Here is a 27,292-nt window from a genome sequence, read left to right as displayed (position 1 = left end):
AAGCATTATTTTTAATTGGAAAGCCAGTAGATAAACGAAAATACTCTTTTTGGTTATAGGGATAGGCCACTAGTTAATTCCTGCAACGACTGAAACCCCTTGTTTTAAACCAATTAAACCAAAGCCAGAAGGTCATACCATGGTTTTTGTCCCCCATCCCCTGCACTCTGGCATCTACCCTGATGCATTCATTTTCTTCACTTATTTTCTTCTATTTAGTCGCTGTCTGGCAAGCTTGCGCCCTCTCTTAGATTCCGGAACGATGGGGACCAAAGGGCATACAGAAGTCATTGTGCCTCACCTAACAGAATCGTACAACAGTCATGTAAGTGCTCCATTTACAAAAACAATGTACCGTACTTTTCCATGTATTAGATGAGGGTTTTTTACTCCAAAATAAAGAAAAAAAGGGGGGGTTGTCTTATACATGGGTAGTGCAGAGGGGGGATGGCTGCATCCGTGAGGAGGATCTAGCGATCGTTAGTGTTTGTCAGTCGGGTGAGCGATATTTGGTTCAGCATCCCCCCCCCCCAAAATTGCTCAACAATCGTGGGCATCCCCCCCCAAAAAGAAGCTCAACAACTCTGGTCAATTCTCCCGTCCCCCCCCCAAAAAAGCTCAACAACTCTGTGCCATCTCCCCCATTTTCTTAAAATTGAGCCCCCCCCCAAATAGGGAGCGCCTTATACATGGGGGCGCCTTATAGATGGAAAAGTACTGTACTTAGCTTGATGAATCCATATCTCTTCCTTACTCTTCCATAAAGTGCGTGATCCTTTGGAACATTCTTGTAGATGCATTGTAAAATCACAGAGCTGGCTCTAAGTGCACTCGGGAGCTTGGCCATGCCCATTGTGATCTCTCTCTCTCTCTCTCCTCCCCCCTCTCTACTTTTTAAAACTTTGAATTCCAAATCCCAATGCTGCTTTTGAAAGGCCCCTCAGCTTCAGAAGTGGTTTGCTATGTGCCAAAGCGGGGGGGCGGGGGCGGCATTGCATGGCTTTGTGAATGCCAGTCAATAAAGTGTATATATGCCAAGAGGCAAGAAGTTCTTTTAAGAGCTCAATTAATTGTATTGTATAGAGTGGTATTTTTTACTGGGGCTTTTATGGCAATCTGCTTCTGTGAGGTCGATACTTTTGGAAACCTTCTTGGCCATGTAACAATTCAATTTGGGTTCTGTATGTGTGGATATATGTATATCTCAAAATAAATATTCATTTGTAAAGAAAAATATAGTAACCTGTCAGTAATTGATACTAAAAGCACAAACCTATACATGAGTGCTTGGAAGGAAGTTCAGTTGAATTCACTGGGACTTGTTCCCAGGCAAGTATGTATAGCAGGGGTGGGGAACCAGAGCCCTTCAAATCTTGATAGACTCCAGCTCCCATCAACACCAGCCAGCAGTGGCAATAGGCAGGGATGTTGGGAGTTGTAGTCCAGGAACATCTGGAAGACCATAGGTTTCCGACCCCTGGAAACCTCTTGTGGAAGACAGGAGTGCCTGGCGTGCTCTGGTCCATGGGGTCACGAAGAGTCGGACACGACTAAACGACTAAACAACAACAACCCCTGGAGTACAGAAAGAAATTGATCTGATATTAGAAATAAATAATGCAAGAGGTAAAACAGCTGCATGTGTACATGATACATTTTGATCTTTTGTCCCTTTTAATTTTTTTTACATGTAGCGAGATCCACCTGAAGAAGAAATACCATTTTGTACTTTAAAGTCTTTCCCAGCTGCCACTGAGCACACAATACAGTGGGCAAGAGACAAGGCAAGTTTGTCTGTTTGTTATTGTTATTGCATGATATATTGCAGGGGGTTGGATTAGATGACCCTAGTATTCCCTTCCAACTCTACAATTCTGTGATTATGGGCACAATTCAGTGGGAAGTTCTCTTGCACTGAAATGAAGGAGAATTACACATTTCAGTAAGGGCACCAACATACCCCACCCCCCAAAAAACACAGTTGGAGATGGGAAGGAAATCCAATGCTATTTTCTCATAACTCCTTTTCTTTTAGTTTGAAAGCGCTTTTTCACACAAGCCTTCCCTGTTTAACAAGTTTTGGCAAACGTATCCATCAGCAGAAGAGGTGTTACAGGTAATAGCTAACTTTATTGCGCATAAAGCTACTCTGGATGTCGTTTTAACTTTGCTGTGCTGAGCCTCGCAGGTAGCTGGTAATATGGACTGATTTTAATACAGTGGTGAAATCTAACTAAGACCCCTATGTTTTCATGCTGTTCCAGGCTTGGGGTATACAAAGGTTTGGACCGGAGTAGCAACTTAATTCTACCTAGAAAGGAAAGCGAATTGGGCGGAATTTGCATTTTAAGCTTATTTTGAATAATTTCAAGGGCTTGGTGCAGGTGTTCTAAATAGCAGTAGCAGATGAATCTGAGGAACTTCCATTTTACAGCTGCTGGTTTTAGTCTCTGCATGTTTCACTGTTAGTCAGAAGCAGTTAGTAAAAATTATATGCATTTCAAATTGTATTAGTTGATCAGGGTAGACAAAATGTTCCCTTCTGGGTGTTTCTGACTACACATCACATCAGCCCCAGCCAGAATTGCCAGTCATCAGGGATGATGGGAATTGTAGTCTGACAAAACCTGGAGGGTGCCATGTTTGCTGTCCCTGTAGTAGGTTGATCCAGTTTACTGGTTTCCATCTAAATGGAAGCAGGAAATGAATTGTGACGTGGGTGATACTTCATGAATAATAATGTGTTTGCTGACTTGTGCGTGTTCTCCCATTTCCACCTTTATTTTCCCTTTCCTAGAGAATAAAGTCTGGCGAGAGTTTGGAAGGCTCTTTCCAAGTTATTAAATGCCTTAGTAGAAGGCCCAGAAGTTGGCCCCAGTGTGTTGAATTAGCAAGATTAAAGTTTGAGAAATATTTTAATCATAAGGTGAGCATTTGAGATCTGTTTTAATCTGGTGGCTGATGCTATGATTTCTTTAAATTGTCAATTTGCAATGTGCATTCAATGCTCATTGAGCTGTTGTCTAAACCTTTTTAACATGAGGGGAAGACCTCAGTGGTTTCACTAGCATTGGATTATCTTTTATCTTGAAATGATGTCAGTTGTATTGGTAGACATACTTTTCTTTAAAAATCCAAATAATTCTTACTGCTTTTCATTTTAATACAAGAACAACATATAACTACAGTTACTAAGTTTCATATGCAGTAGACAGTACACAAGCAATATGTTTATTTATGCATTGTCAATTCAAGTATCCTCTCCACAGAGATTATTGTGTTGTGGGTGGAATAAAAGTATATTCTGTCTTATTTATAAAGGAAAAGAATGGAAGCCAAGTCTTGCCAAAGGTGTCTATCCTTGAAGTGCCTTTAATTATACTTCTATGGCAAGTAAGGCATTCCGATAGAGCTACATTTGGTAGACATACTTTACATAGCTGTCAACTTACAGATTTGAAAATAAGGGACCTGCAGCCAAAATAAGGGACCTGAAGCCTCACCTGTTCCAGGCACTCCAGTCTTCCTGTCCTCCTGCAGTCTGGTCAGACTCATGCTGGGTAGCTTCGAGAACACTGTCCAAACAACTTTGTAACCAGAGGTTCAACTGAATAGAATCTGAATCACATGCACCACGAGGCCTATGCAGCCTCAGCTTAAGATGGCTCCCCGGCCTGGCTTTGCACTGCAAAGTTTGCAGCAGCACGTGCAACAAAATGGCGTCCAGCATTCAAAAACCCCCTCAGTTTGCATTAACTAGCCACACACAAGGCATGCAAGCTCCACCCCCCAGTTGTTCTTAGACTTCTTATTGGGTGAGCAACACAGCCAAGCAACACAGTTGGAGCCTCTCTCCTCCCTGGCCGGCAGGGAGGGAGGGAGAGGAGCTGCTTCCTTTGAAATTTAAGGGACATTATTTGAGGGACATCCATCAATAAGGGACAGCAGCGGGACATGGCACTGGAATAAGGGACTGTCCCTTCAAATAAGCGACACTTGACAGCTATGACTTTAATTCCTTCATTATTTAGATACGGAACTCAAAACAATTTTGCATAGGGACGAATTTGCCAGAAAGTGTTTTAGAACTGAATATTTTAATAGCTAATGAGAATGCTTTCTACCTTTCTGTTAAAAACAAGGTTGGCTTTAGAGCAGCAGAATGAATTGCAAGGTTTCAGTAATGTGAACAAGTGCTGATGTACGTTATCTCACTAAATTGAGAGTATTTCTTCCCATCTAGGCACTCCAGTTACTTCATTCATTTCCCATAGACACACGATTAAAAGATGGCAGTAAGTACAGTAAAAGTTGAAATTAATTTTGATATGATTGATGTATTTTTAACTTCAATCCTTTTAAGATTCAAAATGCTTTCTTTCAAACCACCAGGTTTATTTTGGCAGTCACCAAAGAGACCACCTTTCCCGATACAGTTTGATATCAACGATCCTTTGTGAGTAAATCTCTCTCTTTACACTATTGTTATTGTAAGGGGCAAAGAACTTCACATGATCTGTTTGTGGGCATATTGATACTCATATAAAAGGTGTGTTATTAGACGATCTCTTCAAAGAAGATGTCCTAAAAACCTATATGGCCTTTAGAATAATCTGTTGACTCCTCTAATCTGAAACCCACCCACATCAAATAATGCGTAACTTTGTGACTTGTTTCCTTTTGACAGCAGTTTTTTCTTTTGAGTATTTGCCATACATCAAACTTCGGATATCTTCATGAGAGTTGCCTCATGTGCATGTTTGTTTATGCTGCCCCCTTTTCTTGTTGGAACTGTCCACGCAAAACTCCAGTTCAACTTTAGGCAGCATTAGGGATTTGCTGTAAGCATCTACTAAGAATGACAGTTCAAATTTAACATTATCAATTCCTGAGCAAAATAGATATTGACTGCACATTTCTACTTCCAAGTCTTACATTACCCCTTTCTGCTTTCCGACAACCAACATCTCCATATGGCAAACCTTCACTGTGCTTCCAGTCTCTGTGTGATCCACAGTGAGCTCTGAAGGATCCCTGTAGTGTGGTTCTGTATTCCTTCAGAAGCAGTGCCAGGGCCTTCAGCTCGTAATCCCTCCTTTTGCTTAATTTAGAACGAGAGAGGAAGTGCAAGCAGTCTACATTTTGGGTCTGGAATATTAGCACTTCCTGGCAATGTCAAGTTCCTAAAGAAGGTTTTCTGCCCCTCTTATTTTGAACTATGCAGTTCTGCTCCCTCTGTTTGTCACTTTTATCTTTTATGTGCATATTTAGCAGGCAATTTCCTTTAGTTCTTGCTCCCTCTTGCTCCCAGCTTTGTGACTTCTGCCAGACTCTTCCTTATAGCTTGAACAGCATTCTCCTCTGTTAAGTCATATCATTCTGCACCTCCCATCTTTTCCCAGCTCTTTCTCTTCACTTTTTAAAAAAGAATTCATCATAATTAGATGGGTGAACTCTGAACTCTCACTTCCGCATGCTATACATTACAAAGTACAGGTAATTCCTACATATATGTTCATGGTTGCAGACTGAAGGGATTTGTTATGTGAAATTTCTCTGAAGTAGGTGTATTCTGAATCTTTGCTACTTAAAAGCAAACACGCTAAGCAGGTAAGCATTTTCTCAAAGGCAACCTTGCCCCCTGTTCTTTCAGCCCCTCTGCTTCACCTGCTCAGTGAATTTCTTCTCCTTCCCACCGCACCCACTGTTAGCGAGGTTTGCAGTATATCTGAATGCAGGAAAATGGAGTAAAAACCCACCCCGATCTCCTTTTTCCTCCAGGCACTACAGCTTCATATTGAGTACAGCAAAATTATTTGCAGTTATTTACTGCATCCCTTTTACAGAAAAGGTAAGCCGTCAGCTGGAGGGTGTAGAATTTGCACTGTTTGGCTCTCTGTGATAATTTTTCAGAATCCTTTGATAAGTGAAGCGTTTTTGTTACAAAGGAAAAATATACTCCAAAATCCAACTTTTAGACAAAGCATTACTCCTGCTACTGGCAGCGACTGAATTACCTTCAGGAATCTTCAGTATGTCCAAAGATGCTTTGAATAAGTTATATCCCTCCTCTATGAATTATTCTTCCTGATATTTCACTTTCATAGAATTCTTTCTTGCAACATATTTTGGCAGATGCATTGAAATCTAATCTTGTTGCCTGGACTATTGAAATTTGTATCCTGGCCCATCTCTACTTTTAATAATGCACTTGCAAACTAACTTAAAATAAATGCAAAATTGACTTCCCTTTGTATATATTTATGTGTCTGGTGTGAAAGTGATATCCATTAGCCCATCAGTATTTATATGTTCACATGCATTTTTTAAGAAAATGAGTTTTATTTGGAATGTGTGCAAGGTATACAAGGTTCAGCTTTTGTAGAAAAGTTTGCTAGGAAATGTTCACGAGCCACACGCTTGATAAGTTATAGGTTCCTTTGATCTTTATTGGGATAAGTGGATTCTTAATTAGTTTTGGCTTAAAGTTGAAGAGCAGAGGACACGTGGTTTCACCCATTCATGCTAACTGGTGCTGTTTTAACAAAACACAGGATATGTCAGAAGAAACCATTTTAAAGATCATTTCCGGACTGAGGATTCAAGAGTTTCGACCTTCTAACAAAGTAAGCTCATTTAAATAATGTTCCTTTTCACTCCTCCCCTTTTCTTGATGATCCGTTATTTATTCATCCTACGCTTGATGTTCTGTAGGCTGCTTCCCAGTTCTCCAGTACAGTGGTACCTTGGGTTACATACGCTTCAGGTTACATACGCTTCAGGTTACAGACTCTGCTAGCCCAGAAATAGTACCTCGGGTTAAGAACTTTGCTTCAGGATGAGAACAGAAATCGTGCTCCCACGGTGCGGCAGCAGCAGGAGGCCCATTAGCTAAAGTGGTGCTTCAGGTTAAGAACAGTTTCAGGTTAAGAACGGACCTCCGGAACGAATTAAGTACTTAACCCGAGGTACCACTGAATTGTAGCAGTTGCCATGAATTCACTGGTCTCTTGGCTTCTGGCTTACCTTTATAGGGCAGCTGTAAACATTATGACCATGTAATTCAGGCCTAGGCAACCTTGGCCCTCCAGATGTTTTTGGGACTACAGTTCCCATCATCCCTGACCACTGGTCCTGTTAGCTAGGGATCATGGGAGTTGTAGTCCCAAAACTTCTGGAGGGCCGAGGTTGCCTGTGCCTGATGTAATTTGTGCCAGGGCTTGGAATACTCTAAAGCAGGGGGGAGGAAGCTGTGACCCTTTAGATGTTGTTGGACTCCAACTCCCATCAGCCCCAGCCAGCATGCTCAATTGTCAGAGATGAGCGGAGTACAGTGGTACCTCGCAAGACGAAATTAATTCGTTCCGCGTGTTTTTTCCTCTTGCGAGTTTTTTGTCTTGTGAAGCACGGTTTCCCATAGGAATGCATTGAAAATCAATTAATGCGTTCCTATGGAAACCGCTTGCCGGGCTGGCGGTGCGGAGAAGGGCTTTCCTCCCCACCGCCAACATTCAGAACAGCATTCTGAATGTTGGCGGTGGGAAGGAAAACCGTCCTCCCACCGCAAGTCTTCAGGACAGGTCCGGGAACAGCCATCCGAAGGCTGGCGCGGGGAGAAGGTCTCTCCGCCCCACCGCCAGCCTTCGGAGCAGCCTTCCGAAGGCTGGCGGGGGGAGGAGGTCTCTCCGCCCCACCGCCAGCCTTCGGAGCAGCCTTCCGAAGGCTGGCGGCGGGAGGAGGTCTCTCCGCCCCACCGCCAGCCTTCGGAGCAGCCTTCCGAAGCCTGGCGGGGGGAGGAGGTCTCTCCGCCCCACCGCCAGCCTTCGGAGCAGCCTTCCGAAGGCTGGCGGCGGGAGGCGGTCTCTCCGCCCCACCGCCAGCCTTCGGAGCAGCCTTCCGAAGCCTGGCGGCGGGAGGAGGTCTCTCCGCCCCACCGCCAGCCTTCGGAGCAGCCTTCCGAAGCCTGGCGGCGGGAGGAGGTCTCTCCGCCCCACCGCCAGCCTTCGGAGCAGCCTTCCGAAGCCTGGCGGCGGGAGGAGGTCTCTCCGCCCCACCGCCAGCCTTCGGAGCAGCCTTCCGAAGGCTGGCGGGGGGGAGGAGGTCTCTCCGCCCCACCGCCAGCCTTCGGAGGAGGTCCGAGGACAGTGGGGAAGACGCGCTGCGCTTCCCCGCTGTCCCCGGAGATTTCCCTATGGGCTTTCGTCTTGCGAAGGAAGCCCATAGGGAAATTCGTCTGGCGAAGCACCTCGAAAAACGGAAAACTCTTTCTTCTTGCGAGTTTTCCGTCTTGCGAGGCATTCGTCTTGCGAGGTACCACTGTAGTATTCTGGCAACATCTGGATAGTCACAAGCTCCCCGTCCCTCTTCTACAAGTGTTTCCGTACTAATATTTAGCATGCAAATATTTCCAGGTTTTCGGTTAAATGCTTACTAAAATTGATGCAAAAATTTGTAAAACTAACTTTAAAAAGTAAAGTATATTTCTTTAGTGTAGACCTGGTTTTGTTAGCGCAAAGCACGTCCTTTGGTGGTATAGTCTTAGGAAGCATGTTTCCAAAAATTGTTGGAGACGTGCTGGAAAGGTACTGTTTGTGCCAAACCCCACATTTACAGAAAGTATTAGACTCTGTTTAAGTGCACATGCAGTTCTGCCTTAAGTTTCTAATTGTAGGCTCATAGGTTCCATCTATGTTTGTACTGTTGATTTTTAGACAGAGTTAATAAACTACTTTAGTATCGCTCCAAAATGTGGTGTTTTAGAACAGTTGTGGGTCACTTCTGGCCTGTGGACCTGATTGGGCCCAGTAAGGGTCCCAGCTTGGCCCATGAGGCCATTTTCCTCCAAGCCATGCTCACCTCTTTTCCCCCTCCCTCATGCCAGCACATGAGCTCAGATATATGACTGGAGCCTTTGACATAGCTGCAAAGGAAGAATCATGAGAGCCTTCGAGGCTTGAAGTTGGTGAATTGCAAAGCACAGCTCTGGGGTGTAGCTGATCCCTGATGAAATTTAGGCTTGAAGTTGGTGCCAGCCAACTAATTGGCAGTGACTTAAAGCTTGCTTGGATCAGCTACACCTGGGATTTTTTGACTGGAAACTCTGGAATGTAGCTGGTCCAAGAAGGGCTTGAAATTATCAGCAATGTTGGGGGAGATGTTCCTTTGCAGTGCCCCTTGAGTTTAAGCCACATTGCAAAGGAAAAATGGGTCATCTGGTGTCATGGTGATGACAGGAGAGTGGCCCCGCCTGTCAAAGTGGCTGCCAGAGTGGGGGACCCCAGGATCCCGGCCACCAGGCTGAAAATGTTCCCTCATTTTACATTTTTAAAAAAATGTCCAGTAGCACCTCAGAGATCGACTAAGTTTGTTCTTGGTATGAGCTTTCGTGTGCATGCACACTTCTTCAGATTATCATTTTACATAATATTGCAACTGAAAAATACAGGTTTTCGCTATTTGACTAAAACATTATTTATTGATGAATAACTCAATCTGCTTCAATAAATCAAGGTATTGTACAGAAATAGATTCATACACTAACATTTATTCTATTTACTTTTGATGTTCTCAGGTTGTACAAACAGATGAAACGGTGAGGAAACCAGATCCCATTCCAATAAGCAGTGAGGATGAAAGGAATGCTGTACTTCAGTTGGAGACTGCCATATTGGCCAATGAAGCTACAAAAAGTGAGTATTAATTGTTTATTTAACAATTCAAAAACCATTTATTCAAAAGTTACAATACATTTCCAATCAATATATTTATATCAGATCCTTTTAGCTCAGATAGAACTATTAGCTCAAATAGAATCACTCAAGGCAGAGAATATCAACATGAGCACATTAAACTCATAACACACTGGACAGATAAGCAGGGTAGGCGGGAATACAAGAGACCAAGGAATATAAGTAAAAGGAACCCAGACTGCAAAATGAAATAAACTGTTACTTAGGCCAAACATATCTAATGGTGGCACCAGGTGAGCCTCCCTGAACCCAGTACCAAAATGGGCTAATATAATCTACTCACAAGATGGAGAAGGCTTTCATTGAACCAAACTAACAATGTATTTCATTAAATTGCATTGCAGGGTGTTGGACCAGATGACCTTTGGCACTCCTTCCAATTCTATGATTCTGTGCACTAAAAGACCACAGATTCCTAAACAATGAATTAATTTGTTTCCGAACAGATGATTTACAAATGAAGGAACTTGCTTTTGAAAAGGATGATGACAGTAACGGGCACATAGACTTCATAACAGCAGCTTCAAATCTGCGAGCCAAAATGTATAACATTGAACCAGCAGATCGGCTCAAAACAAAACGGATTGCTGGAAAGATTATCCCCGCCATTGCAACTTCCACAGCGGCTGTGTCTGGCTTGGTGAGTGAGGGCGCATTTTTCGTGAATGCTAGCTTCTCTGCTGGATTGGCCAAACCTTGCAAGGCAGAAGGCTCTCTTCCTATTAGCAATGTTAGTTTGCCATGGGAATAGAAGGTAGTCTCATTTTAATTCTTGGCCTTAATTTTCCTTTGATGGAGTCAGCATGTCAGCTGTAGGAAAGAGGTGATAGAAGCAATTTATGGGGTGGGAAAATGGAAACATTTGCTGCAGTTTTTCCTAGTTATCGCATATACCTTCATAACTGTTAATGGATTAAAGAGCAGCCTGGGGCACACTGTTGGGTTTAAATTCAGAGGTTTTTTCCTGATTTTCCAGACTGATTCCAGACTACAGTGGTGCCTCGCAAGACGAAATTAATTCGTTCCGCAAGTTTTTTCTTCTTGCGAGTTTTTCGTCTTGCGAAGCACGGTTTCCCATAGGAATGCATTGAAAATCAATCAATGCGTTCCTATGGAAACCGCCTTCAGACCAGGTCCGGGGACAGTCTGTCCCCCGACCTCTTCTGAAGGCTGGGGGGGGGGGGACAAGGGCTTTTCTTCCCACCGCCAGCCTTCAGAAGAGGTCCAGGAAGGCCGGCGGTGGGCGAAAGTCTTTGCTCCCGATGGCCAGCATTTTAAAAGCGGTCCCGGATAGCGGGAAAGCGCAGCGTTTCCCTGCTATCCCGGACCACTTTTAAAATGCTGGCGGTGGGGAGCAAAGCCTTTCGGCCCCTGCCGGCCTTCCTGGACCTCTTCTGAAGGCCGGAGGGGGGCGAAAGGCTTTGCTCCCCACCGCCAGCGTTTAAAAGAGGTCCGCGGAGATTTCCCTATGGGCTTTCTTCTTGCGAAGCAAGCCCATAGGGAAATTCGTCTTGCGGAACGACTCAAAAATGGAAAACTCTTTCGTCTTGCGAGTTTTTCGTTTTGCGAGGCGTTCGTCTTGCGAGGCACCACTGTACTGTGGTTCATGTTGCATATTGTACAGATCAGAACAGCTACATCTTCTTTAGTTCTGTGTTTGTAAGCTACTGCAAAATTTTTCCAATTCTTACATTTCTTCCCTAGGTTGCTTTGGAATTGATCAAAATTGTGGGTGGCTACCCCTTTCAGGCATACAAAAACTGCTTTTTCAACTTGGCCATTCCGATAATTGTCTTCACAGAAACAGCTGAAGTGAGAAAAACTGAAATAAGGTAAATAGCACATATGAATGATTCAGCAATGGGTGTATTCAAGTAGCAGATTTTGGCAGGTGGTGTATCTGGGATAATGACTCCTCCTGGCTATACAGGCAGCGTCAATTTGACACCCACGAGTGTGGAAATTTATAGGAAAGTGATCTGTTTCCTTTTTTTATATAATGAAATGATTTTAATGTTTTATCATTTTTCTGTTGTTAGCCACTCTGAGCCTGGCTTTGGCTGAGGAGGGCGGGATATAAATAAAAGTTGTTGTTGTTGTTATTATTATTATTATTATTATTATTATTATTATTATTATTATTATTTTGCTATGCTTTGTGGTGGGAAGCTTGTGTTCAACTTTTTAGTTATTACTGATACTAAATGATTGAAAAATGTGCTGCAGCACAATGTCTTGGATAAAGTGTTTTACATTCTTGCTCTCTGACAGAAATGGAATATCTTTTACAATCTGGGATCGATGGACTATTTATGGGAAAGATGATTTCACACTCTTGGACTTCATAAACGCTGTCAAAGTAAGCAATTTGTGATAAATAGGCAGTAGAAACAGATGGAGGAGATAGTGTTGCTGTTTTTCGTTCTGGTGGACTGCAGTGTGGTGTACAGCCCATATAATTTACTACTTTACAAAAGTTGTAATCCATTCTGTCTATGGAGCTTCATGTTCTGTAGCATATGGAGTGGGGAAACATGTCAGGTCTACTTCATTTTTTTACTGTAACTTTTGGTTCTTCATTAAGAACTGCCACTTAGCATCCACAGGCAGAAAATTCAGATTCCCAGTCCCCTGTCTGCCTCCTGTCCAGATGGTTCTGTTTCTCTTCCCTCATTTCTAGCCTTGCTTTTTTACTGTTGTGCGTCTTCTTTCCATTTGTATTTGCTTATTGTTTTATTGGTGAGTTTTGACTGTTTTTAGAGCATTTTCAGTCTCTCTTCCTTCACACAAGACCTTCTCTCGCTTTCCCCCTTAAGGTTTTTTTTTGGGGGGGTCCTCTGGTCCCCTGATTTTATTTGGGGTAACAGAGTGGTTTTGTTTTTTTCTCAAGTGCAGTCTGGTTTTTTAAAATAAACTGTCATATCTCCTAAATTTCTAACCAGTTCACTTTCTGCTCAGTATAGTTCCAAATATTGTTGTATTTGTATGTTACAGGAGAAATACGGAATTGAGCCAACTATGGTGGTGCAGGGAGTTAAAATGCTGTATGTTCCTGTAATGCCCGGGCATGTCAAAAGATTAAAGCTGACGTAAGTATTAACTAGGGACGCGGGTGGCGCTGTGGGTTAAACCACAGAGCCTAGGACTTGCCGATCAGAAGGTTGGCGGTTTGAATCCCCGCAACAAGGTGAGCTCCCGTTGCTCGGTCCCTGCTCCTGCCAACCTACCAGTTCAAAAGCACGTCAAAGTGCAAGTAGATAAATAGGTACCGCTCTGGCGGGAAGGTAAACGGCGTTTCCATGTACTGCTCTGGTTTGCCAGAAGCAGCTTAGTCATGCTGGCCACATGACCCAGAAGCTGTATGCCGGCTCCCTCGGCCAATAAAGCGAGATGAGCGCCGCAACCCCAGAGTCGGCCACGACTGGACCTAATGGTCAGGGGTCTTTTTACCTTTAAGTATTAACTAAATAGTAAAGCTGAAGGGGGTATGCAGTATATTAGCTCACAGATAGCATGATTCTTCCCAGATCTTGTTTGGTGCATGCTCTGTCAGCTTGTTCACTGAGGATCAGATTCTGAATGGCAGAGGTTTTCCAATTCACTACCCCAGTATTTTGAACAGCATTATTTTAAGATTGAGAGCACTGCTGGCATGGTAGGTGAGAGAAGGGCTAGAGAGGAGGGTAGCCCAATATTATTTAAGCCACCTTCTATTCATCTTGCTAGTCACATCCCATTGCCATATCTCCTCCTCTGTGCATACTGAATCACAGCGTCTTGCCCTTCCCAGTTGCACCACTTGTCCAAACACGTAACAAAAAGCAGGACAAAGCAAGAAATGAAAACTTAATTAACCCCATTCTCTCCCCCCTCCTAGCCCCACAGTTCATAAAATCAACTTTAGCCATCTCCCTTCTAGACCTGTGGTGTCTTGGAATGCAGGACTTGCCAGATCCAGATTCGTTGCATCTTTAACAAGTTCTCTCATATGGGTTGCAATTTGAATTTGTTTGTGGTACTTCAGGAGAGCTTGGTTCATTTATGATGCCCTGCTGATACTTGATTTTTGTCTTGTAGGATGCAAAAACTTGTGAAACCAGCAGCGAATAAGAGGTATGTGGACCTTACAGTATCATTTGCTCCAGAAACAGATGGTGAAGAAGACTTGCCGGGACCACCAGTTCGATACTATTTTGCCCACGAAAATAACTGATGCAGGCCTACCGTTTACAGCATAGCAGGACCACATGAAAGGAGTGTGGCACCATTTTTTAAATGGTACTATATACTTGGTGAAGCCTTAATTCAGAAACAAAACAGTGGAAATTTGTGAGATGTACTAAGGAGCTCCATAGCAAATCGGACTTGCAATTTCCTTGTATGTAGCATTTTCATAGCTATCTATACCTAAGGAGGACTGGAAGCTTGCTGGAAATGATGGTTCTTTTTGAAGAAAACACACTTATTAGGCACTGCAGGAAGACCAGAACTGCAATCATAAAACCTGATCACAGACACTGACCATTAAAGGAGGTGGCAGTTGAGATTTGAAGAAGCTGCCAATTTATACCATCCTAAAACTGATTTCCTTTTGTTTTGTTTCATCTTGGCCCCTTTCAGTAACACAGCTATTCTTTTTCCCCTTCTGATGCTGATAGCACATTTGAAATGTTGCTTTGGAACAGAGTCATAGTGAGGAGAAGCTGAGCTCTTGTAAAGTTAGGTTTTATGTTCTTCTAAAAATAATAATATTTATGTCTTTCCTTGTAAAGCAGAAACAACACCAATTCCTTTGTCAGAACAGCGTTTGTCAGGGCTAGTTTGCTGGTTTTTGTGCTGGTTTTATTTAATAAGCTTGGTAATTCATTCTTCGTATGAAGAGTTTAGCCCCATACATTGATCTGAATTGAAAATACAAGTGTGGGGCTTTTAGCTGAAACTTGTCAACTGCCACATCCTTCAACTGCCACCTCGGGTCAGAGTGAACACTTGGTGACAGAACCACGTATTTTTACACCTTGATCTGCTTCAATCACATAGGAAGAAAGGGATGGGTCCTATTTTGGCAGCAAAAAGAATATACAATGGGAGGCACCCCTCTCTGGCCACTACTTTTCTCCCTGCAAGCGCCTCACCCCCAAGTGTTCTGCTCTGAGCCAAGCTCACTTGCAGTACTAGCCACAGACTGATAAAGTAAGCCTGCAGTGGCAAGAGGGTGTAGCAGTCTTTTCCCACACCACTTCGGTTGCTTAAAATTCAGCCCATGCACCTGCCGCATTCTTACGGAATAGGGCAGATCCAGGTTTAAACACACTGTTTACATCCCCAGGATACTGAATTATTCCATCAGTGCTATTGTCTGACCACTGGCGCTACTTGGTTGCGTATTAGTCCCCCCCATCAGCTTTTGAAGGTTTCACAAACGCTGGCCATAACTCAACATGGACCTTGCCATGCTTAAGCCCAAATCAGGGTGCTTAAATGTGTTCAGTTCTGTGTTAGGTTGTGACCTCTTATTTTAAAACCGCAAAAGCTTCCTGCCTGCCGCCACTTGGTGTGACAGTTCTGTAAAGCATGTTAATATACATATTCCATTTTGCCTGAAACGAGTGATTAACAAAACAGTTTAGACAGCCATATTTAAATAGTCCTGTACAAAATATACCAGGAGGCAGAGAAGCAACTTTGGCCATAGTCTGTATGAAATGGCAGTGTGCTGCATATACATTTGCTTCCTCATCTGTGTAGCACTTGAAGGGTAATGCTGTTGCTTATCATCTTCTCTTCCCCTTATTCCCCTCCATGCTTTGCTAGAGAAGTCAAATCCACATTCAACACTGTTAGAGCTTTTTAAAAAATCACCAGGTGTCTACAAAGGCTTCAGACTGTGTCCCTAAAGTGAGTTCCTTGGTTACATCAATATTTTCTGACATTATGACATACAGTTTCTCCGGTTTCGTATTTCTAAAGGCACATGAATACCAAATACATTTTTCCATAAATATTTGGAAAATAGTCTTAAAATGTAATTAATGCTACACAAATGTGTTTCCCCAAATATACAGATGATAGTTTATTATATTTTGTTATAGTTTATAATATTTGATTTGACAACTGGCTGATTAATTTATTTTAACAACAAATATGGCAGTGGGAGGTGGGGAGAAAAGATACACCTTGTGACAGTAGGGCGTGGAGGGGTGCTGAAGCTTTTGTTTATGTTGCCATAGTGGCAATAGAGGTATATATTTCAAATAAAAGCTTTGATCTTTATGCTTTAAATACTTTTGGAAAAGGCAAAGTACCGTGAGCTCAGAAAGCTATAGAAGATGGGTAGAAATAATAGTAATAAAAAAGAATGGCTGTCATGAACTTCCAGTGGAATGCAATGAGTGTTTTTCACAATCCGGATGTGATCATGTCTTGTACTAGCATTATTATTATTTATTTGTCTGTGGGGTTACTAATCAGTGTTCAAAAGTAAGAACTAGACTATCTTTGCATTTGCAAAATTGCATTTGATGTCATACATCAGTAGGCTTGAAACCGAAGAACCTTTTCCAGCAAGTCTTCCTTGCAGACCTTACAGTATAGAAAATTACAAAAAAGCTAGCAGAAACAACACACAGATCCCCTACCTGTTGCACAGCCCCTTAGTCTTATCTTGAGGATTATTCTTCTCACATAAGTGATCTCAGTTTAAGTAATATAGATAGATGTGTACACACAGAGAGAGAGACTCTACACTTCCGCGGTTTGTGTTATCTATGAATTTATTTCAGTACATTTTGAAGTGGGAGTGGGGTTTGTGTACACAAGATATGATGTACAGCCAAAGCAGTTATGAAAACTGCTTTTTGTCTTTTTCACATTAAATGATTTGAAAACATACAATCAAAATGTGCATGGCTTTGTCAATGGTTTCTAATAGGATACGTTGCCATATGAAATGTGTGGATCATTGAAAATGCTTCTATAACTAGCAGTCCATGCAGAAAACCGGGCGCATCATTTAAGGTGTGTGAACCTGAGATAATGAACTAGTGTGGGTGGGTGTGTATCATTCATAAGATCATTCTATAGCCAAAATACCTGGGCAGGAATAAATTCTTTAAGCCCTTTGTAGTCCACCTGCATTGGGGCCCTTTTTGTGGGTGTGAGCCAGGGGTGAATTATACATACACGCTTTTGATTTATGGGCCCTCTAGTCTAGAGAAACATTTATTTCCGATAGTGCACTTGTATCTGGTTATGTAGGGAGAGCAGTGTTTTTCTTGGGCGCTACCAGTTACATTATTCTACACAGATTGGCTATTTTGCCTGTGCCAAGATGCCCTTGGGAGCTCTGGGCCAGACAGGATGAATTGGCACCTGGAACACAACACTTTTCTTATTTACCTACATTTACAATTTATCCTCATCCAAAGTATATTTTGGGGCGGACACATCTAGTTACTTATTTTATTATTCTTTGGTGCCACGTCTTTGCGATTATTTCAAAAGAATGGTCATCCTGATGGATCAAGTTTATTCTTGTGCTTGAACACGTCCCCCGATTGTTGCTGGCATCCAATGGAGTGTGCCTCTGGGGGTGAAGTTAAAACCACTGAATTAGCAGGAGTGAAGTCACATCCCTGGGGCACAAGCCTAGACATTGTGCATGGAGGTCCTCGGCTGCCCAGACGACAAGACCTGCCCCAGCCCCCCGGCCTCAGAAAGCAGTGCAAGACATTTGGCGCTATCTTAGCTGTAGCACTTGCTGGAAGGAGGCGTACAAGGTGCCATCCAACCATCTTCAGGACTCAGGTTTGGGTAGGGTTCACCCGTAGCCTTTTCTTCTCCCAAAGAGATGCCACAATGCAGCAGAATTTTAATATCAAGAGTTTTCCTTTGCCTAGATGGGCTACCTCCCCAGTTTGGGAAGCCCCATCTCCCCTAGGTCATCCACATCATTATAGCTTTTGTTTCCGTCAAAAAATGTGTAGGATCGTGTTATGTAACCCCTGATCAGGGAACACCCCGGGCCGCAACGCATATGTAGGCAGCTGGCACACCTTGAGGGCTATGAATGCAACCTCCCGGGCAGGACTGGAACTTAGAGGGGAGGGGCGTTATGTACTGAGCTGAATAGGATCCAAAAGGCAGCAGTCTGATTGGTCCTAGAACGATAGGATTCGGAATGCAGCAGTCTGATTGGTCCTAGAACAATGCAGCAGTCTGATTGGTCCGCAGGAGCCACCCAATCCAGCTCCAGGTGGAAGTGAATCTGCAACCTGATTGGCCCACGGGAGAATCCCAGAATTAGCCAATCACGTGCGGCCCATTGTGTAACTAATGTATATAAAGCAGATATTTTGGGGGAACATTCATTCCTCACTACTATGAGCTGAATAAAGAGCATGAAATCTACACTCGACTCCGAGTATATTTCAGATCGACAAGTTGTAACTATATGTGGTCGTTGGTTAATGTTTCATTTTCATGAGGTTACTACTGCCATCTACTGTGTCTTCGCAACCATCACATACCCAGGAGTTAATCAACATCCCTTTCAAGGTGCAACTAAGAAAATAAGGGTTTGAGCCATGGCAGAAAATGCCCGGGACCAAGACATGCCCAGACACGTTATCTTATGCTGGCAATGCCCAAGGGCAACTGACCATGCTAGAATAAAAGACACAACACACAGCCACATGAATGCAAAAGTTTATGAAAGATCCTGTCTTACAAAGTTATGCATAGCGTTAAGACAGGAAACTGCGGACGCTTCACGTAAATCCCCCCGGGTAGCAGGCTCTATAACCTCTGTTCCTGTCAAATAAAATAACCATTAACACATTCACTTCCTGATGTAAGAAACCACCACTCAAGTCTTCTTGCACATATTGAGGTGACAAAACAACGCACTTGTAACACCGTTCTTACCTGTCACTTGTGAATGCTCGGAAGGGATTATGATGGGGAGGTTGAAGGAGAGGGAAAAGCTTTTGATGTAAACCAGGGGTCAGCAACCATTTTCAGCCGTGGCCAGTCTGGTGGGCAGAACTATATTTTGAAGGGGAAAAAATGAACAAATTCCTATGCCCCACAAATAACCCAGAGATGCATTTTAAATAAAAGGACACATTCTACACATGTAAAAACACCTGGCAGGCCCCACAAATAACCCAGAGATGCATTTTAAATAACAGGACACATTCTACTCATGTAAAAACACCTGGCAGGCCCCACAAATATCCCAGAGATACATTTTAAATAAAAGGACACATTCTACTCATGTAAAAATACACTGATTCCCGTCCACGGGAAGGTGATTGTGCCGGATCTGGCCCACGGGCCTTAAGTTGCCTACGCCTGATGTAAACTGTATAAAAAGCCCGGAGATTCTTTTGTTCTGGATCTTGCCTGTTTCCTGTGTGACACAGTGAGACCCTGCTGCGGCAGATCTTTTCTTTAATAAAGGTCAGGTATCATTTTGCATAGGGATGCGGGTGGCGCTGTGGGTTAAACCACAGAGCCTAGGACTTGCCGATCAGAAGGTTGGCGGTTCGAATCCCCATGATGGGGTGAGCTCGGTCCCTGCTCCTGCCAACCTAGAAGTTCGAAAGCATGTCAATGTGCAAGTAGATAAATAGGTACCGCTCTGGCAGGAAGGTAAATGGTGTTTCCGTGCACTGCTCTGGTTTGCCAGAAGCAGCTTAGTCATGCTGGCCACATGATCCGGAAGCTGTATGCCGGCTCCCTTGGCCAATAAAGCGAGATGAGCACCGCAACCCCAGAGTTGGTCACAACTGGACCTAATGGTCAGGGGTCCCTTTACCTTTACCTATCATTTTGCTGCTTTGCTTCAATTTTGCCCTGGTCGCCTTCCGTTCTTTCTCCGACCTAGGATCTGCTTCTCTAATTTCCCATAAGGCACCTTCAGGAAGCAGGATTTTACATCACTATCTATGTATCTAATTCAGGTGGGTAGCTGTGTTAGTTTGATGCAGTAGAAATATATAAAAATATAAAAATACTGTCTATTCGCACCGTGTGCATGCACACGAAAGCTCATACCAAGAACTAACTTAGTTGGTCTCTAAGGTGCTACTAGATAAGTTTATATTTTATATATATATATATTTCTTTTAAAAATTATTATATAATTTTATTGTTTTGCTTTAAGCAAATACATATAAATATAGACAACCAAAATTACAAAAAAATTCCTTAATAATAATAATGAAAAACCTAAAAAAAAATCAAAGTACATGGCATAAAACATAAGCCACTATGGGAAAGAAAAAATAAAAAGGAAAGAAGAAGAAGGATGAGAAAAAAAGGAAAAAGAAAAAGGGGGGGGGGAAAGAAGATGAGTCAAAACACAGGAAAGCTCATCTAGTGTACGCTTCCGTCAAAGTCACAACAGATCATTATTCTTATCAATTCTCTCTATCTGCATTCCAAAGAATCCCTCATTTTGGTATCAGGGAACATATACATATATTATATATTATATTATATATTATATTATGTATATGTATATACATATGTATATATATATTATATATATATATATATATATATGTGTATATATATATATGTGTATATATATATATGTGTGTGTGTGTGTGTGTGTATACACACACACACACACACACACACACACACACATATATATATATATATATATATATATATATTACCCGGAGATACATAGAAATATATATATATATTTATAATCTCACCTTTCTCAGGAGGAGGAAGTTAAGGAAACCTCTATTTTTAGTACCACTTATTATTTGGCTTGGAGACCTTGAAGATTCAATTTATGGTTTAATTTGGTTATTAATTATCCCCCCCCCCTTTTATTATTATTGTTATTTTTGGAAAAATCAATAAATTGTTACAGATTTTTTAAAAAAATGTTATCTATTAAAAAAAAGAAAATTCAACCCCGCCGGCCGCCTCGCCCCCCCCCCTATTTTTCTAGGGATGCCCTTTCCGCGCTCCGCTCGCTATCTTTCCCCACGGCGGCCGCAGCACACCCGCAATATCGCCTTCCGCGCGCGAGTCTAGAGCACAGCAAACGCGCAGTAGCTCTTTTCTCGGGACTGGGGAGGGAACCGCCTCCGCCTCTGGGTTTCCTTCCCTCGTCGCTGGCACCGCCTCTGACCCCGCCCCATCCGATGACGCCACAAACCCGCCCGGCCAATGAGCGGCCCCCTCCTCCCCCCGAGGCGAGCTTTTGAAACGGGGTTGAAGGAGAGGAAAAGTCCCGCGCGGCGGAGGCGGTGGCCCCTCCCCTCACGGCTGCGCGAACGTCGCCGCCGCCATGCACTCCCTGGTAAGACGGGGGGGGGTGGGGGGAGAGGGGGGAGAAATGGGGGGCGGGGTGGGGGGGGGAGAAATGGGGGGCGGGGAGGGGGGGAGAAATGGGGGGCGGGGAGGGGGGGAGAAATGGGGGGCGGGGAGGGGGGGTAACATGGGCGCGGCGGGGGGCAGCTGTCTCCCCCCCCTCAAAAAATCAAGGAAATAATTAGAAATCAATGCTTAAATAACTGACCAATCGCGCCACCCTCCCCCCCCCAATATAAATCCTGGCTACGCCGCTCGTGAGGCGATTTCGCCCGTGACAGCCTTTAGTTTCGCCTCAGTTTCGCCCCAGTTTCGCCCGTCGTTCGACTAGATTCGCTTGACGTAACATGGAGCTAACTAACCTATAGTGGTTTCTTTCTTTTTTGGGGCCTGCCAGTGGTTACTAGGACGTCCTAACTTCGCTATGGATATCTATCTCCCCTACCCGCCTTTTCTTTTATTATTATTATTAAACTGTGGGTCGTCTCGTTCGCATTTTGGGCAGAATGATTCCGGCTCCAACGTTTTCATTCTGCGACCTGAGCAGATTTAGTTGCAGGGAAGTTGGAAGGGAAGCTGGGCCAGCTCTTTGAAAAGGAAATAAACATGGATTTTGGTCGTGTTTACATTTTTAAAAACAGCCACCAATAGGGACAGGTGGCATAAAATAGCAAGTGTCCCTGAGACGGTTCTCATATTTGTTGTTGTTTAGTTGTTTAGTCGTGTCCAACTCTTCGTGACCCCCTGGACCAGAGCACGCCAGGCCCTCCTGTCTTCCACTGCCTCCTGCAGTTTGGTCAAACTCATGCTGGTAGCTTCGAGAACACTGTCCAACCATCTCGTCCTCCGTCGTCCCCTTCTCCTTGTGCCCTCAATCTTTCCCAAAATCAGGGTCTTTTCCAGGGAGTCTTCTCTTCTCATGAGGTGGCCAAAGTACTGGAGCCTCAGCTTCAGGATCTGTCCTTCCACTGAGCACTCAGGGCTGATTTCCTTAGGAATGGAGAGGTTTGATCTTCTTGCAGTCCATGGGACTCTCAAGAGTCTCCTCCGGCACCATAATTCAAAAGCATCAATTCTTCGGCGATCAGCCTTCTTTATGGTCCAGCTCTCACTTCCATACATCACTACTGGGAAAACCATGGCTTTAACTATACGAACCTTTGTTGGCCAGGTGATGTCTCTACTTCTCAAGATGCTGTCTAGGCCTGTCATTGCCCTTCTCCCAAGAAGCAGGCGTCTTTTAATTTCGTGGCTGCTGTCACCATCTGCAGTGATCATGGAGCCCAAGAAAGTAAAATCTCTCACTGCCTCCATTTCTTCCCCTTCTATTTGCCAGGAGGTGATGGGACCAGTGGCCATGATTTTCTTTTTTTTGATGTTGAGCTTCAGACCATATTTTGTGCTCTCCTCTTTCACCCTCATTAAAAGGTTCTTTAATTCCTCCTCACTTTCTGCCATCAAGGTTGTGTCATCTGCATATCTGAGGTTGTTGATATTTCTAACTGTAGCTTCTTGTCCCACACAGAGATTTCTCAGAAGACAGATGAGGTGATCAGGCACTCCCATTTCTTTAAGAACTTGCCATAGTTTGCTGTGGTCGACACAGTCAAAGGCTTTTGCATAGTCAATGAAGCAGAAGTAGATGTCTTTCTGGAACTCTCTAGCTTTCTCCATAATCCAGCGCATGTTTGCAATTTGGTCTCTGGTTCCTCTGCCTCTTCTAAATCCAGCTTGCACTTCTGGGAGTTCTCGGTCCACATACTGCTTGAGCCTGCCTTGTAGAATTTTAAGCACAACCTTGCTAGCGTGTAAATTAGTGCAATTGTGCGGTAGTTGGAACATTCTTTGGCACTGCCCTTCTTTGGGATTGGGATGTAGACTGATCTCCAATCTTCTGGCCACTGCTGAGTTTTCCAAACTTGCTGGCATATTGAGTGTACCACCTTAACAGCATCATCTTTTAAAATTTTAAATAGTTCAGCGGGAATACCATCACTTCCACTGGCCTTGTTATTTGCAGTGCTTTCTAAGGCCCATTTGACTTCACTCTCCAGGATGTCTGGCTCAAGGTCAGCAACTACACTACCTGGGGTATACGAGACATCCATTTCTTTCTGGTATAATTCCTCTGTGTATTCTTGCCACCTCTTCTTGATGTCTTCTGCTTCTGTTAGGTCCTTTCCACTTTTGTCCTTTATTATGGAAATCTTTGTTCTCATATATATATGTTCATATATATATGAGAATATCATCATATATGAATAACTACATATATCATGAATATCATATATCACATACATATATCATGAATGTCATATATCATATCATCATATATGAATAACATTTTATATATATATATGTTCATATATATATATATATATATATATATATATATATATATATATGATGAACATTTTGTCACTAATTGTATAACAAAAAGGTTTAGTAGTGGTAGTAACGTCATAGACTTTTAATATCAGTTTCGTGGTGTGTGTGGAAGTCATTATTTAGTAAATTTGTACTAGATCTAGTACTCAATCCAAGGAAAAAAGCTCTGTGTTCATTTACTGTCTCATCTGATTTTTCTCCTGAAATATTTACATCGGAGATGTAACAACCCACCTCATCCGCATAGAGGATGATGCCCACTTCCGAGAGTTTGTATTCTTTTGACTACATGGTGTTGCCTCATCCTGAAGTTCTAGTCGCATAATATATAATAAAATGGATAGCAGACATCCATACCTGGTTCTGCTTGCCAGATTAAATGTCTTAGAAGATTTACCATCAATTGAAAGTATACCAGCTGAGTTAGATTACAGTGGTACCTCAGGTTAAGTACTTAATTCGTTCTGGAGGTCCGTTCTTAACCTGAAACTGTTCTTAACCTGAAGCACCACTTTAGCTAATGGGGCCTCCTGCTGCGGTACCACCGCCGGAGCACGATTTCTGTTCTCATCCTGAAGCAAAGTTCTTAACCTGAAGCACTATTTCTGGGTTAGCGGAGTCTGTAACCTGAAGCATATGTAACCCGAGGTACCACTGTATAAAAGGTAAAGGTAAAGGTACCCCTGCCCGTACGGGCCAGTCTTGACAGACTCTGGGGTTGTGCGCCCATCTCACTTAAGAGGCCGGGGGCCAGCGCTGTCCGCAGATACTTCCGGGTCACATGGCCAGCGTGACAAAGCTGCATCTGGCGAGCCAGCGCAGCACACGGAAACGCCGTTTACCTTCCCGCCAGTAAGCGGTCCCTATTTATCTACTTGCACCTGGGGGTGCTTTCGAACTGCTAGGTTGGCAGGCGCTGGGACCGAGCAACGGGAGCGCACCCCGCCGCGGGGATTCGAACTGTCGCCCTTTCGATCGGCAAGCCCTAGGCGCTGAGGCTTTTACCCACAGCGCCACCCGCGCTGTATAATGTATGCTAAAACATATTTCTGCCGGAGGCAGTGCAGGAAATAAAAAGCTCGTCCCTAAGACAATATATTTAGTACCCTAGGTTAGTCAAGTTATTTTGGCACCTGACGTAGAACATCCTACAAGTGCCTCCCTTCTCCCGTGAAGTGAAAATACAACAATAATTAAAGAAATAACAACTTGCTGCCTTTTCATGACACTAGCTGCCAGAGGTAGCTGCCTTACTCTGCCTAACGGCAAGTCAGGTCCTATCACTCTTCAAATACAGGACAGCTTTTTCAAACTGTTCATTACTGAATGTATAATTTTACTTCTTCTATTAAAGCTGGTTCTTCCTTCACTATGATTATTCAAACTTCTGCTGTTTGTGTGCAGCCTTGAGTTGCCTTGATTATGTTTTGTATAGCTTCGTGGCATATGATTACTGCAATAAATATTGTCATTTTCAAGAAGCATATTCATAAGAATTATTTCTTTTTTGTCATCAGAATCACTTAAAAGATAACTACAGAGCAAGATACTGCAACAAACAAGGGTAATTAACTTTTGTTTATTAAACTTCTATTATTCTGAAGCAGCCAAAAATGTGGATTTCCAATAGTTAAGTGTGCCTCATATGTCAGTACAGTGGTGCCTCGCAAGACGAAATTAATTCGTTCCGCAAGTTTTTTCTTCTTGCGAGTTTTTCGTCTTGTGAAGCACCGTTTCCCATAGGAATGCATTGAAAATCAATCAATGCGTTCCTATGGAAACCGCCTTCAGACTAGGTCCGGGGACAGTCTGTCCCCCGACCTCTTCTGAAGGCTGGGGGGGGGGACAAGGGCTTTTCTTCCCACCGCCAGCCTTCAGAAGGCTGTTCTGAAGGCTGGCGGTGGGAAGAAAAGCCCTTCTCCCCACCTCCCACCCTGCAAGCTCCGGGGACAGGAGGGCTTTACTCCCGACCGCCAGCATTTTCAGATCGCCCCGGGACAGCGGAGAAGTCTCCGCTGTCCCGGGGGCTTTTAAAATGCCGTCGGGATAGCGGAGAAACGCGTTGTGCTTCTCCGCTATCCCGGGAAGGCAGGCGGGGGGGAGCAAAGACTTTTGCCCCCCGCCGGCCTTCAGAAGAGGTCCAGGACCTCTTGTGAAGGCCGGCGGTGGGCCAAAGTCTTTGCTCCCGATGGCCAGCATTTAAAAGAGGTCCCCGGGGATTTCCCTATGGGCTTTCTTCTTGCGAAGCAAGCCCATAGGGAAATTCGTATTGCGAAACGACTCAAAAACGGAAAACTCTTTCGTCTTGCGAGTTTTTCGTTTTGCGAGGCGTTCGTCTTGCGAGGCACCACTGTATTTCATATCAGCCAGGATCAAATGAACTGTGCTACTAATTCCACACACCTAAGAAATTTGATGATTGAGCTTATGTTTCTTGAGCATATCCCCACTCCTAATGAATAGTAAACCACTTTTCAAATAGAGTTCAATCATTGCATATCCCATCATGAAATCAAATCACTGTTGTTTGACTGCTTGGTATAATGCAGCATTATCAATATGCTGAGAAGGCAATATTTGCAGGTTGGAATAATTTTTGAAGTCACTCATATCATTTGTCTTTCCCCCCTGCCAGTCCAAATAAAGTTCCTGATATACAGCAAGGAGAAAATGTATTGAAATATATACAAGACTGCTTTACATGTAAGTTACCTATTTTGTGAATCGCTTACAATGCAGTATGCAATATGTGAACTGTTCTGAAAAAATAGTTTGATCATGATTCCACAAATTGTGGATGGGATTGGTAGTGAACCATTATTTTCTTGTCAGCTGTAATGTCCAATCCCACTGCAGCACAGCTTGCCACAGTTTCTGAACCCATCAGATTCTGTAGTCAGAACCATGGGCCAAATCCACAAATTCTTCACATCTTGTTTGTACCAGAATGTATGCATGTGCTGTGTTTTTAAAGCTGTTTTTAAAGGGCTGTTTTAAAGGGCTACAGTACTTTAAATTCCTGCCCATGTGCCACAAAAGTGAAAAAGAATTCCACATTTCCAAGAACAATAAGATTTATGGTGCCTTAAAGATTGCAGGATGTAGGCAATCTCATAGGCAACTCACTTGGTTCGTTAAAAAATAAATAAATCTTAAATGCTAAATTAAATACAGGTAGTGAACGTTTTGAGTGGGGTTTGTGTTCCTGATCCCCACATGTGTCGGCAGAGTGCATGTAAGCCCACTACGCCCCTATTACACCCCTTTCTGGCCACTTCCAGCGTTGGCACAATGCACACATCAATTGGATGTGCCTGAAACGGCTGTTGCCTGTATAACCAAAGGCAAAAGAGGATGTGCTTGTAGTGGTGTAGGAAGACATGAATTGGGAGCCTCTCTGAGCTTTCTAGATCAGTTTCTCACTGATACTTGTTAAGGTTCTACTACTATTGTTCAGATGTCACAGTAAGCTATGGCTTAGAGAAACATGAATAAGTGTGTTCTCATGGCCTCATATGCTTCCTTCTCCCTCTTTCAGCATGGCCAGAAAAATAAATTTGGAAGCTCCTGCTTTTAATTACCCATGATTTATCATGTCATCAACTAATTCATGGTCTGTAAAAAGCTGCTCCCTGCTGCTGTGCTAAGAGCCCAGTCCTAGGGAGAATGAGATGTACCCAAATCCATTAAATCGGGGGGCTTGCTGAGCTCTGTGTAGAATTGTCCCACAAGCTTCATGCCACACAGTCGTATTCCTCTTGAGGAATCTTACTCGTTATATTTTCCACTCCTGGCAGGTTGGCAAACACAATTTT

At 43.4% G+C, this 27,292-nt stretch overlaps 2 protein-coding genes across 3 annotated transcripts in view; both read left to right on the top strand.

Annotated features, from left to right (window-relative positions):
* Positions 1 to 14,329, top strand: part of UBA6 (ubiquitin like modifier activating enzyme 6) — a 42,650-nt gene extending 28,321 nt beyond the window's left edge. For both annotated transcript variants that reach the window (XM_053363200.1, XM_053363199.1), the window contains 14 exons: positions 220 to 325; positions 1,695 to 1,784; positions 2,036 to 2,116; positions 2,798 to 2,926; positions 4,244 to 4,295; positions 4,393 to 4,456; positions 5,782 to 5,851; positions 6,555 to 6,626; positions 9,572 to 9,689; positions 10,196 to 10,389; positions 11,454 to 11,581; positions 12,021 to 12,108; positions 12,744 to 12,838; positions 13,827 to 14,329. In XM_053363200.1, coding sequence (XP_053219175.1) covers positions 220 to 325; positions 1,695 to 1,784; positions 2,036 to 2,116; positions 2,798 to 2,926; positions 4,244 to 4,295; positions 4,393 to 4,456; positions 5,782 to 5,851; positions 6,555 to 6,626; positions 9,572 to 9,689; positions 10,196 to 10,389; positions 11,454 to 11,581; positions 12,021 to 12,108; positions 12,744 to 12,838; positions 13,827 to 13,962 — 1,423 coding nt within the window. In that variant the 3' untranslated portion in view covers positions 13,963 to 14,329. The remainder of the gene's footprint in view (positions 1 to 219; positions 326 to 1,694; positions 1,785 to 2,035; positions 2,117 to 2,797; positions 2,927 to 4,243; positions 4,296 to 4,392; positions 4,457 to 5,781; positions 5,852 to 6,554; positions 6,627 to 9,571; positions 9,690 to 10,195; positions 10,390 to 11,453; positions 11,582 to 12,020; positions 12,109 to 12,743; positions 12,839 to 13,826) is intronic.
* Positions 14,330 to 20,964: 6,635 nt separating this feature from the next.
* CENPC (centromere protein C) overlaps positions 20,965 to 27,292 on the top strand; it is a 30,176-nt gene continuing 23,848 nt past the window's right edge. Inside the window, exons 1-3 of the mRNA XM_053363201.1 lie at positions 20,965 to 21,078; positions 24,995 to 25,041; positions 26,113 to 26,180. Coding sequence (XP_053219176.1) covers positions 21,067 to 21,078; positions 24,995 to 25,041; positions 26,113 to 26,180 — 127 coding nt within the window. The 5' untranslated portion in view covers positions 20,965 to 21,066. The remainder of the gene's footprint in view (positions 21,079 to 24,994; positions 25,042 to 26,112; positions 26,181 to 27,292) is intronic.

The sequence above is a fragment of the Podarcis raffonei genome, chromosome 13 (assembly GCF_027172205.1).
Source record: "Podarcis raffonei isolate rPodRaf1 chromosome 13, rPodRaf1.pri, whole genome shotgun sequence".
Lineage (NCBI taxonomy): Eukaryota > Metazoa > Chordata > Lepidosauria > Squamata > Lacertidae > Podarcis > Podarcis raffonei.
Note: the sequence above shows the minus strand (reverse complement) of the source record. Positions and strands in the feature narration are given on the sequence as shown.